The sequence below is a fragment of the Nicotiana sylvestris genome, chromosome 3 (assembly GCF_000393655.2).
Source record: "Nicotiana sylvestris chromosome 3, ASM39365v2, whole genome shotgun sequence".
Lineage (NCBI taxonomy): Eukaryota > Viridiplantae > Streptophyta > Magnoliopsida > Solanales > Solanaceae > Nicotiana > Nicotiana sylvestris.
In genome coordinates this window covers 170,601,780-170,619,266 of record NC_091059.1, presented here as the reverse complement: position 1 = coordinate 170,619,266, position 17,487 = coordinate 170,601,780, and the positions used below count along the sequence as shown (strand labels likewise).

At 38.8% G+C, this 17,487-nt stretch overlaps 2 protein-coding genes across 2 annotated transcripts; both read left to right on the top strand.

Annotated features, from left to right (window-relative positions):
• The first annotated feature begins 4,078 nt into the window (after positions 1-4,078).
• On the top strand, positions 4,079-5,059 carry LOC138888348 (uncharacterized mitochondrial protein AtMg00860-like). The gene is made up of 2 exons (XM_070170199.1): positions 4,079-4,190; positions 4,509-5,059. Exons 1-2 carry the CDS (start codon positions 4,079-4,081, stop codon positions 5,057-5,059), a joined length of 663 nt encoding a protein of 220 aa, XP_070026300.1.
• A 170-nt stretch (positions 5,060-5,229) lies between these two features.
• On the top strand, positions 5,230-7,080 carry LOC138888347 (uncharacterized). Its single transcript, XM_070170198.1, has 4 exons — positions 5,230-5,403; positions 6,167-6,370; positions 6,482-6,868; positions 6,928-7,080. The coding sequence occupies exons 1-4, from the start codon at positions 5,230-5,232 to the stop codon at positions 7,078-7,080; spliced, it is 918 nt and encodes a 305-aa protein (XP_070026299.1).
• Positions 7,081-17,487: the final 10,407 nt, after the last annotated feature.

The following is a 17,487-nucleotide window of genomic DNA, read 5'->3' as shown; positions in this document are numbered from 1 at the left end:
TATCAAGCTTGGATCAGTGGGCATCCTCCACCCTTATTTCCCACTAACTACACTGAAAACCCTATTACCTTCCCACCACTATCACAAGGCCAGATTCCTACCACTGCTGATTTTTCCCCACAATATGCTCCAAGCTTTACCCCTTATCACAACTACCCTGGCACCTCTTCCCAACCTTTCCCTGCTCCTCCAGCTAAAACAACCTCATATCCCACTCCAAAATCCACTCCTGTTCTTGTAGCCCCTCCACAAGCTGCTATCCATCGATCTTCTAGTAAACCCACATTCAAAATCCCTGATGCTCAATCCTATGATCCTGAACCAACTTTCAAGTCTCAGATCCCTATAGCTATACCCATCATTTTGATCCTCCTGTTGAAATTGAGAAGCCCACTAAGAATGTGGAGAAAGATGACATATTCAGGAAGGTGAAGAGTTTAGAGCAATCTTTAAGGAACATGCAAGTGATAGGAAACCAAGTAAGTGTGTCTTACAGGGACTTGTGCTTGTCCCCTGATGTCCAACTGCCCGCTAGGTTCAAGATGCCAAAATTTGATTTGTATGATGGACATGGAGATCTCGTGGCCTATTTGAGAAGTTATTGCAGTAAGATGAGAGGTGCTGGTAGAAAGGAAGAGCTTTTAATGGCCTATTTCAGTCAGAGTTTGAATAGGGCAGCCCTCAAATGGCATACACGTCAAGATGCTAGCAGGTGGTATACATGGGACGATATGGCTCAGGCCTTTGCTAGACATTTTCAGTATAATATCGATATTTTCCCTGATCGCCTATCTTTGACCAAGATAGAAAAGAAGTTTAATGAAAGCTTTAGGGAATACAGACTTAGATGGAGAGAACAAGCTGCCCGGGTCAATCCTCCGATGGAAGAAGACGAAATGGTCAAGTACTTTCTTCAGGCACAAGAGCCTACTTACTTTGGCCACTTGATATCAGCCATGGGAAAACATTTTAATAATGTGTTAAAGATGGGAGAGATGGTGGAAGAAGGACTAAAGCCAAGCAAGATCATGAGCTATTCCGCCATAAAAGCAACTACGCAAGCAATCCAGAATGGCACATGAAGTTTGTCGGGGAAGAAGAAAAAGGATGATGTCGCTATGGTTGAATTTGAACCATGGCGTGGACCAAGGGTTTCACCTCACCAGTACACTCAACCTAGATCCAAACCTTGAGCCTATATTCAAGCTTAATATAATCTACCCCAACATTATTTCCCACCATAAGAACCTCAATACTCAGTCAGACCACAACAATATCAGGTCCACCATGCGCAGTCATATGCTCACCCCCTCTTTATCTGCAATGGCATGCTCCAACTCCACAAAATCCTTATCCACCCTCACAACCATACCGAAACCCTACTGGTCCAAGCTTTCGGCCAAGGCCAAATTATAGAAGAGAAATGCAGCAACAAAAACAAACTTTCACCCCGCTTGGAGAGTCTTATACCAGTTTGTTTCAAAGGTTGAGGAAGTTAGACGTCTTGAGGCCGATTGAGTCAAAGATACCAAATCCCCCTCCTAAGAACCTTGATTATTCACTCAGATGCGCATACTATTCTGATGCCCTAGGGCACGACACAGAGAAGTGTTGGCATTTAAAGAAAGCTGTCTAAGAGCTTATTGATACAAATCAAATTGTAGTCCAGAGCCCAAAAGCGCCAAATATCAACCAAAATCCTTTGCCAGCCCATGCAGAGACACATATGATCGAAATAGTTCGTAAAGATGGAGAACCCAAGATTTCTTCTAAGTCCGTCATGATGATTCATGCTAGTGAAAGTAATCCAGTTAAGACTCTAGATTCTACAAAAGTGACTCTCTTGACAGTTGAAGGGGTGACGGAGAAGCTAAGCACGCTCAACATGAAGCCACATGTGTTAGTAGTGAAAGGGCTTCCGAATGATGTGGGAGCAAGTCAAGAAAAACTGAAGGTGGTCATGCCAAGGATCCAAAAAAAGCCTATCATAGTCGTGGAAGGGGCCCGTATTACCCCTGTTGTTATTAAACCAGTGACCCAGTTGCCAATGGTGGATACAAAGGCTGTCCCATAGAATTACAAACGGGTGATAGTGACATATAAAGGGAAAGAAGTAGGGGAAGAAGTCAATAAAACTGAAGGACTGACTCGTTCTGGGAGGTGTTTTACCATGGAAGAATTAAGGAAGGCCAAGCCGTTCAAGGATAGTCAAATGCTAGTAAAGAAGTCGGTCACCAAAGAAGAGGTTGAAGAGTTCCTAAAAAAGATGAAAGTGCAAGACTATTCCATTGTGGATCAATTAAGGAAAACATCGGCCCAGATATCTCTTTTGTCTTTACTGATACATTCAGATGACCACTTCAAAGCCCTAATGAAGATTTTGAATGAGGCACATGTTCCTGATAAGATCACAATGAATCACTTGTAAATGATTGCTAACAAGATCTTCAAAGCAAATAGGATCACCTTCTTAGATGATGAGCTTCATATGGAGGGTACAGAACGCAATCGAGCTCTTTATCTCACGGTGAAGTGCGAGGAGTCAGTTGTCTCGAGGGTACTGGTTGATAATGGTTCTAGTGCAAATATTTGTCCTTTGTCTACTTTACAAAAGTTAAAAATCGGTACTGAAAGAATCTGCATGAACAGTGTATGTATTCGAGCCTTTGATGGGGGAGGAAAAGATTCTGTCGATGATATAATGATCGAATTGTCGATATGGCCAGTCAAGCTCACTATAGAGTTTCAAGTGTTAGATGTGGTTGTCTCCTACAATTGTTGTTGGGTAGACCTTGGATACACACAGCTAAGGTAGTCTCGTCTTCTCTGCATCAAATGGTAAAGTTCGAATGGGATGGGCAAGAAATAGTAGTGCACGGTGATGAGGGCATATCTGCTTATAATGACCTATTTGTTCCCTTTATTGAAGCTGAATATGATAAAGGATCTTGGGCCTACCAAACTTTCGAAACAATGTCTATTGAGAAGATTTCTAAGGGTGAATACATTCCAGGTCTGGGGCTATTATCAGCATCCGTCATGGTTGCAAATGAAATGTTGAAGAATGGTTTTATGCCGGGTAAAGGTTTGGGTTCATCTCTACAGGGTATTGTGCATCCAGTGTGCCCACATGAAAATTTTGGCACATTTGGTTTGGGATTCACGCCTAAGGAGAGGGACGTGAAAATGACTAAAAACATAAACAGAAGGTATGGTCGCTACCCAAACCTATTCCACACATTTCCAAGTCTTTTGTCAAGCCAAGGGCCGTAAAACGTCTAATATCATCAGTTCTGAAACCTATAGTCAATGTTGATTAAGAGATGATCAAGAGGTTCCAGAGTCTGTTCGATGAGGTTAATATGGTAGAAATTGGGAAAAGTTCTAGTAATGCAGATGTGCAACTCGTTGGGCCAAATGTGAAGCTTAGCAATTGGGAAGCTACTCCTCTCCCCACCCGGAAGGAGTTTTGGTAGTTTGCTTTGTTTTCTTTTATGTTATTTGGGTTATTCCAAGGTTGTAATCCAAATTTTTATTTTTCGCTTGTTTTGATGTTCAAACCCTTCTATCCTTTTATTTTCAATGAAAAACAACTTTCTGTTCTCCGTTATTCCTAATAGGGTTTCATTTTGTTTTGCACGGTTCTTTTTATGCTGGTTCTAATGACATGACATACATGAGGAATTTTCAGCCAAGTCTTAAAAGCCAATCTAATTCTGAAATAATAATCTAAGAAGTGGAGTATGATAATGAAATAAAATATAATGAAGAAGTGGAGTATGATAATGAAATCAGTAAAGAGCTAAAACAATTTGAAGAAAAACCAAAGCCTAATTTGAATGAAACTGAAGCAATCAATTTAGGAGACCAGGATAATGCTAGGGAAACCAAGATAAGTATACATCTGGAACCACAAGTTAATGAAGAGATAATCAAAGCATTGTTTGAGTACAAAGATGTCTTTGTATGGTCGTATGACGATATGCCGGGCTTGAGCATTGATTTGGTAGTTCATAAATTGCCAACTGATCCAGCATTCCCTCCTGTCAAGAAAAAGTTAAGAAAGTTCAAGACTGACATGAGTGTGAAGATCAAAGAAGAAATCACAAAACAGCTTGATGTGAAGGTCATTCGGGTCACTCGATATCCCACTTGGTTAGCTAATGTTGTGCCAGTATCAAAGAAGGATGGTAATACTAGGGTATGTGTCGATTACCGTGATCTTAACAAAGCAAGCCCAAAGGATGATTTTCTATTGCCGAACATTCACATTCTGAGTGATAATTGTGCCAAGCATGAGATTGGGTCTTTTGTGGATTGCTACGAAGGATATCACCAGATCTTTATGGATAAGGAAGATGCAGAAAAGACAGTGTTCATCACGCCATAGGGAACCTATTGCTATCGGGTAATGCCATTTGGTTTGAAGAATACTGGGGCAACTTACATGAGGATGATGACTACCATATTTCATGATATGATACATAAGGAGATTGAGGTTTATGTAGATGATGTGATCATAAAGTCAAAGAAGCAGTCTGACCATGTCAAGGACTTGAGGAAGTTTTTCCAAAGTCTCTGCAGATACAACTTCAAGCTCAATCCAATGAAATGTGCATTTGGTGTCCCCTTTAGGAAACTGCTGGGATTCGTGGTTAGTAGACGCGGTATTGAGCTGGATCCGTCAATGATCAAAGCCATCCAAGAGTTACCACCGCCAAAGAACAAAACTGAAGTGATGAGTTTGCTTGGAAGGTTAAATTACATCAGCAGGTTTATTGCTCAGCTCACGACAACCTGTGAGCCCATCTTTAAGCTGCTGAAAAAGAATGTTGCAGTCAAGTGGACTGACGAGTGTCAAGAAGCATTTGATAAGATTAAGAGGTACCTGTCAAACCCACCTGTGTTGGTCCCACCAGAGCTTGAGAGACCTTTAATTCTCTACTTGACAGTCTCGGATAATTCTTTTAGCTGTGTATTGGGTCAACATATCTCAATAAGAAGTTCACTCCCTATGAGGTTAAGTACACTATGCTTGAGAGGACATGTTGCGCCTTGACTTGGGTGTCACAAAAGTTCAAGCATTATCTTTCGTCCTACACTACTTACCTCATTTCTCGTATGGATCCTCTAAAGTATATCTTTCAGAAGCCTATGCCCACAGGAAGACTTGCAAAGTGGCAAATTTTACTCACAGAGTTTGACATCATCTATGTGACTCGGACCGCAATGAAAGCCCAAGCCTTGGCCGACTATTTGGCCGAGAATCTAGTAGATGAAGAATATAAGCCATTAAGAACTTATTTTCCTGATGAAGAAATAATGTATGTTGATGAGGTTGACCATGATGAAAAGCCAGGTTGGAAACTCTTCTTTGATGGAGCTGCTAACATGAAAGGTGTCGTAATAGGGGTGGTACTCATTTCTGAAATAGGGAAACATTACCCTGTGATATCCTAGCTTCGATTTTATTGCACCAACAACATGGCTGAGTACGAAGCATGCATTCTGGGTTTGAGATTAGCTGTAGACATGGGAGTCCAGGAAATACTGGTTCTAGGAGATTCAAATTTGTTGGTTCACTAGATTCAAGGAGAATGGGAGACTCAGGACTTGAAGCTCATACCGTACCGACAATTTCTGCATGATCTTTGTCAACGATTCAAGTCGGTAGAATTTAGACATATTCCCAGGATTCATAATGAGATTGTCGATGCTTTGGCTACCTTGTCATCAATGTTACATCATCCGGACAAGGCTTCTGTCGACCCCGTGCATATCCAAGTTCGTGATCAACATGCTTATTGTAATATGGTTGAAGAGGAAATTGATGGCGAACCTTGGTTCCATGATATCAAGGAATACATCAAGTCGGGGGGTATATCCAGTACATGCCACAGGTGATCAAAAGAGAACCATCTGACGTCTGGCTAGTGGATTTTTCTTGAGTGGGGGCATCTTGTACAAGAGGACTCCAGATTTGGGACTGCTGAGATGCATAGATGCTAAATAAGCTTCAACTATCATGGCCGAATTGCATTCTGGAGTTTGAGGGCTGCACATGAATGGGTATGTCTTGGCAAAGAAGATACATCGAGCATGTTATTATTGGCTCACCATGGAACAAGATTGTATCAGCTTTGTTCGCAAATGTCATCAATGCCAGGTGCATGGTGATTTGATTCATTCCTTTCCATCTGAGCTGCATACAATGTCCACACATTGGCCATTTGTTGCTTGGGGCATGAATGTCATTGGACCAATTGAGCCGACAGCATCGAACGGGCATAGGTTTATTATGGTGGCTATTGATTACTTTAGCAAGTGGGTTGAAGTTGTAACTTTCAAGTCCGTGGCCAAGAAGGCAGTGGTGGATTTTTTTCATTCAAATATCATTTGTCGGTTCGGAATTCCCAAGGTGATCAACACAAACAATGTTGCCAACCTCAACAGTCATTTGATGAAAGAGGTATGCTAACAGTTCAAGATTATGCATCGAAAATCCACTCTGTATCGTCCCAAGGTGAATGGAGCTATTGAGGTTGTTAACAAGAACAAAAGATACTGCATAAAATGGTGCAAGGTTCTAGGGAATGGCATGAAAAGTTGCCTTTTGCCTTACTGGGTTATCGCACTACTGTTCACACTTCAATGGGTGCAACTCCTTCTGGTCTATGGAACTGAGGCAGTTATACCTGTGGAAGTTGAGATTTCATCCCTTCGGATCATTGCAAAAGCTAAAATTGATGATGATGAGTGGGTCAAAACCCGGCTAGAACAATTGAGTTTGATTGATGAGAAAAGGTTGGCTGTAGTATGTCATGGTCAATTGTATCAGAAGAGAATGGCAAGAGCATACAACAAGAAGGTGCGTCCTCGAAAATTCGAAGAGGTCAGCTGGTATTAAAACGCATCCTTCCTCATCAGGTTGAAGCTAAAGGCAAGTTTGCCCTAAACTGGCAGGGGCCATTCATGGTGACAAGAGTGTTGCCCAATGGTGCTTTGTATTTAACAGATATAGAAGGCAAATGTGTATATATGGCTATCAATTGTGATGCAGTCAAGAAGTACTATGCATGAGTTTATTGCTTATTTTCATTCGCATTTTGTACTTGGCATGTTCAAAGTTGAAATGACGAAGGCATTTTGTTCTGCTACCCAAACACTTTTATCCTTTGTTCTCCCTTTTTATACTTATTTATTTTCTTTCATACCCCTCTTTCAGAATCAGGAATAGAATTAGAAAAAAAATGAATAAAATGAAAAATAGAAAAATAAAAAAAAGCAACAAAAACAAACAACTTTTGTTTGAACTACGTTCGACCTGATTCCTTTCAAGGATATGTAGGCAACCTTACACAGTTTAGTCCCCTCAAAATAAAAATCTAAAATTTCCCAAACCCAAATAAACTGGGGCAGAAGTTTTGGTTTTGCAAAAGATCTGATTCCGAAAGTTGTAATTTTGAACCCTTTTCATTTTAAATTATTTTGAGACTTCATGTCACCCTTTATTTCTAGCCTTTTCCAAAAGCCTACATTACGGTCCAAAGAAAGAACTTTCAATTAATCTTTGAGGATGCCAAGTCAGGCGAGATAGAGGTTGATTTACATCATGAGTAACACTTTGTTCATGGGCACAAATGAAAAATGAATAAAATGAGATAGTCTTATTGGTGAAAACCCTCACGAGCACCGTAAGGCGATGGTGAGCTGAGAGAAAGTTTAAAATGAGAGAGTCTTATTGGTGAAAACCCTCGCGGATACCGTAAGGCGATGGTAAGTTGAGAGATGAACAAATGAAAGAGGCTTGTTGGTGAAAACCTTTCGGAGCACTACACGTCGAATGAAGCTCGTGACGTTACAGAGAAATTGGATCATTGAAAGCACGATTTTGAAATATGAAGACATGACATGAACTAAAAATATAATTGGTTGGACAGATTAGGCTGATCAATCCGAAATGCATGTCATGATCATTGGAGCCAGCCGCTTCACTCAGATAAGTCTTTTTCTCCCACTCTTCTTCACACAGTCATCTTTGTTCAAAATTTTCCTTCATTCCTTTTGTCAAAAATCACTTCACTGTGCTCTTTGAGTCTGTCTTTATGAGTCTCTTTCGAGTCAGCCCTTGTTGAACAAGCAGGAAAGGATCCCAAAGCCTAATACCAGGTTTTAAATTGCACAAAGCGGAGTTCGGCCAAGCACATCACAAGTGACATGATTTAGAATGAGCAGTATGGTGATAACTGAAGTTCAAGCGGTAAGGCGATTCTGGAAATTTGAGAAAATACAAAGGTTTAGCAACTTTCACAATGAAAACACAATGCAACAAGAGAGTGTAAGAGATTCAGGCCATTCAGAGATTTTGTGGTCCAGTTTCAATCAAAAGGTCAAAAATTCTTTGTTAGCCCGAAGCAACTTATCAGAATGAAGCATGGTAGTGGCAGAAGCAAACACCTTCAGTAAGGATACCACAAACTAATCGCCACATTTTTAAACAAACAAGATTTTCTTTGTTTGAAACAAGGGAAAGAAATTTTGTTTGTTTTACAAGAATCTTCCATGAGGAAAGCCTGTTCCAGGTAAGTTCAGTTTTAAGTTTTCAGGACCCTCCTCGATAATGGGATTTAGTTTCAAGTTTTCAGGACCCTCCTAGATAATGGAATTTAGGTTTTAAGTTCTCAGGACCCTCCTGGATAATGGGATCAGGCTTTAAGTTTTCAGGACCCTCATGGATAATGGGATTTGTTAAATTTTCAGGACCCTCCCAAAAAATGGGATTCAACTAACACTCATAAATGTTCCTGGTACAAACTGGGGCAGAAAATTTTCTTTGTTTTGTCTATTTTGTTGTGATTGCAGGCGCTCACCTGGAGAATGAGGGAATTTATTTCAGTTTTAAATTAGCGGCAGGCGCCCACCTAGAGAACGAGGGAATTCTTTTCAGAGTTACTTTCAATTATCAAATTCAAGAAGCATCAGGAGCCCACCTGAAGAATAGGGTCAACTTTTAATTTTCAAGTTCAAGTCAGAGAAGCATCAGGCGCCCACCTGGAGAACGAGAGAATTCATTTCAAAGTTTTATGTCAGTGGCAGTCTCCCACTTGGAGAACGAGAGAATTCATTTCAAGTTTAAGTCGGTCGCAAGCGCCCACCTGGAGAATGAGAGAATTCAATTTAGTTTTAAGTCAGCCGCAGGCGCCCACCTGGAGAACGAGGGAATTCATTTCAGATTTACTTTCAATTCTCAAATACAAGAGGCATCAGGAGCTCGCCTGAAGAACAGGGTCAACTTCCAGTTTTCTTCAAATTTAAGTCAGCAGGATGCCCACCTGAAGAATATGGTGAATTTTCAATTTCATGTTTAAGGATCAAATGGGGATTCAAGGAAGATTTGAGACAAGAAGTTGATAGGACATGTCTACAGCAGCCCCTCTTTGACTGGAAATATGAAGAGTTTTCAGACAAAGAATGACGAGACAGGTTTTTTTTTGCCCGAGCCTTATTTAGAGAGACCAAAAACTAAAAGAAAGGAGAATATGACCGTGCCAGGTATCTGAGCTGCCTACATATCCTTGGTTATAAAGGAATCAGGCCACGTGTAGTTCAGAAGCGAATGAGGTGATGGAGTATACTGAAGTGGAGAGTCGGTCGAGGCTCCGGTCCGCGGTTCCTGCAATTACATCAAAATAAAAAGGCTTAGATGTTGGTTTTAGGCCTAATATCATTATTTCAACTATTTTAAACTTTCTTGCTTTATTTAATCTTAAAAAAATTACAAAAATATTTCCTCTATTTTGAGCTAGTTGATACTTTGTTTAGTTAGTTTTACTTTTGAAAAATATAAAAATAGTCTTTACATTTTATTTTCCAAAAGATAAGAGGAAGGATTTCAGATATATATATATATATATATATATATATATATATATATATATATATATATATATATATATTTAGTTTAATTTAAAATTGTAGGCCTTTAATAAGTATTGAGTAGATTTTAAAAATCTTTATGGCTATTTTATTTTCATTTTTAATTATTTCTTACTATTTAAATAATTAGTATGTTGGTCTATCTTTAAAAAAAAGATGAAACAAAACAAGAAAAACAATGAAAATTGAAAAAGAGTAACGAAGCACAAAGCAGAACGGGAAAGGCCAAAAGCAATGGAAGAAAAAATCAGAGGTCGGACAAAAAAAATAAAGGAAGGGTTTTGGTTTTTGGCTCCTCGTTTTTTGGAAGGGAAATCTTGTAGAAGATCTTTGAAATCAAGATGCTCAACTATTATTTGATAAAATGCTCAAATGAGCTAAAACCATGAATATCTTCCTAATTTGTGCTCAATTTTGTTATGTCTCAAAGTAGATTGGGATTGCTAGAATTTCTGGAACGTCGTAGTAACTTAAGGAAAGCTTAAACAAGGTATGTATGGCTAAAATCCCGTCTCTTAAAAATTGAGCTTCCATGGTGCCCGTGTAAATGTTGTAAGTTTGAAACGTGATTGATGCAGTACTTGTTATGTTAAGTGAATTATTGTTGTGAAAATGTATGTGGTAGGTACTTCTTCATGTCTTTAACGTGTTATTCTTTGTAAATGGAGGATGTTTGGAGAACATGATCTATGTGCTAAATGCCTAAATGTCATGCCAAGGTTACTTTGGGACTAATATGTCAAACTTGACGAATTCCTCTTTATGCTTATGATTTAAATTGCCTTTGTATGCACCTATAATCTTAAATGACAAAGTAAATGTTGAAAATGGAACAATGTGAAACGTGAGTTATGGAATGTGGAAATTGTGGCCCCAAGTGCCGGTAAACTAATACATGTGTAACCAAAGATTGGAGCGAGAGGAATAATGAAAAATGGTAACGTCTCGGGGAGGCGGCTTAGCCAATTGGGTCGTGATCGGATGCCATGATATATACACATGGTGGTAATGTATTGATGATTGAAACTAGAAAGTGTGAATGAAATAATGCTAACGTCTCCAGGAGACGGCTTAGCCGATTGGTCTATGATCGAACTCCACTCAAAGAAGCGGTCGCAAAGTGGATAATGATGCAACAGTGTGGGATGCTCCAATCTAAAATTTCAAAAACTATGTGAAAATCATGTAAACCTCCTTATATTGTTGACATGGTGCTTATTTGAAACTTTGTTGTCTTTATGATTTCCTCTTTATTCTTGTATGAAAGTTCTTTCTAACTAGATGGTGTTTAGTTATACATACTAGTGTTATTCGATGGCACTAACATCCCTTTTGCCGGGGGCGCTACGTCTTTAAATGGATGTAGGTGTTTCTATAGCAGGCAGTGTTGGTCGCAACTAGTTTCGCATCATCCTTTCAGCTGACTTGGTGAGCCCCACTTCGTTTTGGGGTCCTGTTTCTTCTGTTCATCATGTACTTTGTATTTGAGGTATAACCGGAGCCTTGTGACCGGCATTTCCATATTACATTACTCTTCAGTTATGTTTAGAGGCTCCGTAGACAGGTTGTGGGTAGTGTCGGGTATTGGAATTTAAGTAGAAATATTGATGTTTGGCAAAGATTTATAAAACTTGTAATATTTTGATAATTATGATTTTTGCTGCTAATGGAAATGAAATGGAAGTTGTTAATGAAATACTTACTAAGTATGATTAATGGAGTCCATCTCCTATTTATTCATGAATTAGTTTGGGTAGAATGAAACCTAACAGGCTTGCTCAGTCGGGTTTACTCGGTTGAGCGTCGGTCGCGCTCCTCGGATTTTGGGGTGTGACAAACTTGGTATCAGAGCCTAAGGTTTTAAAGTGTCGTAGGATGTCTCAGAGCCGTGTATAGTAGAGTCCTTCTTATTGGTGTGTAGTCGACCACATCTATAAGTTGGAGGCTATTCAGACATTTAGGAATTTCACCCTTCTTTGATACTCTAGATCGTGCGGTAGAACCCAAGATAGGGAGATAATTTCCTCGCTATGTCTTATTCCCAAGATGAGTAATCTTGATATCATAATCCATGAGTTGAAGTAATAAAGAGGGATTGACCCCACCATTGAATCTGAGGGAGATTGCCCAAGAGTTTGTTAGGAGAATTTATGGAGCTATAGAGGGATTGGTAGAACTTGTTGCCAAAGGGAATACCCTTGTTTATATTAATGTCATCACACCACCGGATCATGTAGTATATCAGTATGTTACCAATGTATGTTACAGATGTAGAGTCGAGGGGTATTGATTAAGCTATTGCCCTATCAACCTAAAATCACCAGGTAAGTCACTCCTTAGTACATCAATATGAACAACACAAAATTTCTACTCGTTGTATATGTGCATCCATATTGAAGAATTCTCATAAAAATGGTCTTAACAAGATGTTGAATAACAAAACATTGCATGTATCGACTTTTTGAACGAGATGCATTATTCGTGAATCCAGTATATTACAAATCCTCTTATTTACATTCTTGTGGAATTAAGTTCTATAATTGTGTTCTTGAATGGAGTGACTTACATATACCGGATGAATTTCTTACAGAATATTTTATCTAAATAGACAACATCTGCCAACTTGTGCCTATGCATGCACCATCGTAAAGTTTGCCTATGTGGTGTCAAGTTCCATATAAAGCATCCCAGTGTTGCGATCCTTCTCGAGTCACTCTTTTACTCACTTGTGTATATGGCTTATATGGCTTGAACAGTCACTCTACTCTTTTGCGAGTATCATCATGGAAGTTTCTCACTGTCCAGTAACATAAGAGTATACCTTAACACCTATCACATGAGTAAATGTCAATCGAAATGATCACCGTGTGCATCCCCGTCATAGGAAGATATTGTGTCGCCATAATTTTCGTGTCCACTTGGGACATCCCATAGTAAGTAGCTCACTTTGTCCTAGCATTGTGGTTGCTCGTGGCGTGGTCGTATATTGCAGTTGGGAGTTAATATAGCAGAAGCATGTCCAACTTATAACAAGTGTTTATTTTCTCTTTACACCTCCACAACATGTGTTAATTGTGTTTTTTTGTTAGTGAATTCATTGTGCTAGTTTCCCCAATACTTGTTCGATAACCATGAGGGAACATATCCTTCTATGTGTCATTGTAACACTTCCATTCTCGTAAGGAACCTTACTAGGCTCTCAGTCAAGACCGAGCACACCTTTGAGGGTTATCTTATTATAGCACAACGATTGTTTCTCATGTTTTTCTGTCTTTCATTAGCATCTGGGTAGTTCTCAAGTCAAAATCCATGAAGAACTCATTATGAACATCTGCAAACCTTCCATGATTATATTATACTATCTCATTGGGTTCCCATATCACTTCAAGTTCATCAAGGGTTGATAGTATACCGCAATTGCTGAGATTGTATGAACGCCTTTCGATAATGGATTATCTACACATGTTCTAGTCCAACGACCTGCTTATCAGTCTAACTCTCGCCTTTTGGGTTTTGGGTTGACCAAGGAGAAATACACCTAGTAACACAATCATATGTCAAAGCTTTTCTCTCAGTCAAGTCTTATAGCATCTCCCAATATGGCTTGTAATATATGGTTGTGTAGAAGTGTGTTGTAGTGCTTCATTATGAAGTAGAGTTGCTAAACATAATTGGATTTTAGAATTCTGGAGTTATACATCACGTGACTACATACAGAGATCTTCTTTAAAAAATGTAGTTTCCCATAATCGCTTTATATTACCACCATTCCTAGTGGTTACAATGTAAAGGTTACTTCCATAAGGCTCTCTCACTTTCTTTTCATTTGTCTTGCATCATGTGTTGTTTACCCATAATCTTCAATGCGATATTATCTCAGTGTCTCGACTAGTTATCCAACTATATGATCTGATTTAATTAACCTCACTTTTATATACTCTACAAGCGCCCTGAGAGTGGGCAAGTTTCCCTTTTTTTACAGACTTCTAATGTCTTCAACTCTGTTTAAGCTTGTCAATTCCAAGTGGAGCTCTTAGTTGTGCTACCTCACTATCTATTTTCATCTGGTAATTCTCCTCATGAATCTAATTTTATGCCTTATGGAATCGAGGGTTGGGGTATGTTCCTTTCGTTAGGATAAAAAGATATTGCCCGCACTCCTTATGAGATTTTCTCCTAAACAATTATCTACCTGCTCTACTTGTCCATGTGACTAGATAACTTAGGTTACTCTTCTCCGATAAGTGCATCAGAACTTCTCACTCTTTCATAATTATTCATATGGCCACTTCGAGGCCTTATTCTATACTAGCTCGTAATGATTTTAAGTACTTTCTTGCCATTGTTGATGATTTTCTAGGACTACGAGGACTTGTCTCATGAGTTTCAAAAGTAATGATTTTCTTTAAAGTTCAAGCTTAAATTGCCATGAATTCAGACCAGAGTGTGTCCCCTTTTCAAAAGTCTTAAATGGGTCGGATTGGATGGGTTACGTGGCCTTCTGCTCACTCGGCTTCTAGGATTAGTGACAACGTCATTGTCATGTGCGGGAAATTTTGCTGCCCCTGGCGTTCCACCTCCTTAAGGAGAATATAAGTTTTAATTGTCTTTCTTCCCGGAGCATTACGTCAACCATTGGAACTCCTCTAACCAATACATGATTTCACCCCTATGATATGTCCTAGCTATGTAGTTTCACTCGTGAAATGTTGAGATTAGATGCCTTTAGATTTTTACACATATTATGAGCATATTGATTTGGAAGATAAGTTGTCGTATCTTCAATTCTCTCATATAGGATCAACTATCAGGAAGGGTTAAGCTGTTTGAAATATGATAATCTCATAAGTGTTTAACTTATTTTCATCCTCATGGGCTTGTGGCATAGATTCCGTGTGTCGGTTAATGTTAAGAGTGCAATTCAACATCATGTATTTTGAAACCCATATCGCATTCAAGGTGCTAGAGTATTCTCATTCTTGATAAACGAATTTTCCCTACACTCTAGAAGACGACTGATTCACGTACTTGAATATTCCTCCTTAATGGTTCCTATTATCAATGTACGAGTTACCCGTATGCCTTAGTTGTCTAATAATTGATGTCGTCACAATGATTAACCATGTCAGTATTGTTAGTAGTAATCTTTGTGTCTCTTAGCATATAACCTCATGAAATACTCTGCTCAGCGCATAAATGGATTCCTGAATAATTCTAGCTTGATCTCAAACTTTGTTGTTCCTCATTGTATTAAATCCATTGGGTATTGAAGGTTCAAAAAAAGTCAAAGAGGAAGCTTCACAGTGTGATCACATATATTCAATAGGTAATTTTATGGTCAGTTTATGATAGCACATCTTAGAGTAATTATTGAAGGTCGTCAACGGTCTAGCGTGGGTGCTCGCGTGGAGATTTAAAGTTTAGGAATGTGAATGGGTTATTCTCAATATTTTCCCTCTAAAGATGTTATGTGAATTGATAATGAAGGTGTAATAAGTGTAGTTCACATTAGGCCGTTCTATGAGTATGATGTTTCCCCGTCATTGCTCTCCATGTATTCAGTGTTTTATGCTCTCCATGTATTCAGTGTTTTCATATGTCTATGTCTAAGAAGGTAGTTGGAAATCCCTTGTGCATCATTTTGGTGGAAATTACTGAAGGTGGAGGTAATGGATAGTTGGCCTATGAAGGGTATCTACTTGTCATCCTTGTTAGGTAAGTTTGGGAGCTGGTGAATGCTTCCGTGAATGTGTTCTGGCGGAGTCTGTAGGTATAAGAGGCCAAATTGAAGGCCGAGAGTGTTGTGGAAATAAAATTTGTACTCTTGATTGTATAGCAGTTGGTTTCGATTTGAAAGGTACCTTATAGGTGTTATGATCTAAAAATGTGCAGTCCATGTTCAGGTGTCATTATGATAATGTAGTTTTTGTGATGCTGAGAATTAGTGTTATGAGTATATACATTGTGGTGCTTTTTCGAGTTATGGATGAGTTTTTAGGATGGTTTTGGGCGATTCTTTGAAAGGTGGATAGGCCTAGTTACAAAGGAGATGCTGCCGAAATTTCTGAAGAATTTGGGAGTTAGTCAATATTTAGAGGCTTGAGTTAATATTGAAAAGAGATATGTTATGTTAGGTTTTTGGGTCAGGTTCTACCTCTCATTCGAGGACGAATGATCCTAAGCGGGGGAGAATGTAAGGCCCCGGAAAATTTCGCCAAGTAATTTAGGATCGCAATGTGCCACATAGGCTATTATAATATTTTATGTGCTATTAACGTGGTGGGCATCAATTTTATTTGGTAAATAAGTGTACAACTCTTATGGTAAGTAATTTGGGGTCCAAGGAAGGGCCTAAGTCTAAGTCAAATTGGAAAATTTCGTAATAGGCTAAGATTCCAAATGAGTTTGCACTAGTCCATACTTTGAACGAGCATATCTAAATATGTATAAGGAGTTATATGATGAGAAACCAATCAAATGAAATATTTTCTAATCTAGTTTCTAAAGCTTCAAACCGTTCGTCATTTGGACACTCCTACAAGAAGTTATGACCAAATTACCAAATGCTGCCAAAAATTGTACTACCGCGCCGCCCCATGCGGCGCGCCACGCCAATTGGGAATTCCATAATGATTCGAAAATTCATTTCCAGACACATTTTGCACAGCCGCCCTATGCCCCCGTGGCGTCCCAAGCGCCGCGGATGTACAAAAATAGGTTTTTAAGACCCGAACTCCATTTCATTTAACTCATTTAGGGTTTGTTTTTTTAGGATATTTTGGTGCTTTTAGAGAGAGAGAAGAGCAATTATAGAGAGAGGAAGAAGCTCAACTGCCTTGTTCATCAAAAATCTTGTCCAATCCTTGAAATCCAACAAGAAATCTCTCAAGATCTTCATCTAAGAGGTAAGGATCTATACACTAGACTTTAATTTCGAGTTTGCGGTATAAGATGAGTTATTGTGATATGATTCTTGGGTGTAATTGTATTATGTATGCATGAATATACAAATTAGGTTTGTGGGAAGATTGTTGAATATAAATAAGTAAAGATTGGGTTGGGGAATGAGGGAAATCTTGTAGAAGAGCTTTGAAATCAAGATGCTTAACTACTATTTGATAAAATGCTCAAATGAGCTAAAACCATGAATACCTTCCTAATTTGTGCTCAATTTTGTTATGTCTCAAAGTAGATTGGGATTGCTAGAATTTTCGGAATGTCGTAGTAACTTAAGGAAAGCTTAAACAAGGTATGTATGGCTAAAACCCCGTCTCTTAGAAATTGAGCTTCCATGGTGCCCGTGTAAATGTTGTAAGTTCGAAACGTGATTTATGCATTACTTGTTATGTTAAGTGAATTATTGTTGTGAAAATGTATGTGGTAGGTACTTCTTCATGTCTTTAACGTGTTATTCTTTGTAAATGGAGGATGTGTGGAGAACATGATCTATGTACTAAATGCCTAAATGTCATGCCAAGGTTACTTTGGGACTAATATGTCAAACTTGACGAATTCCTCTCTATGCTTATGATTAAAATTGCCTTTGTATGC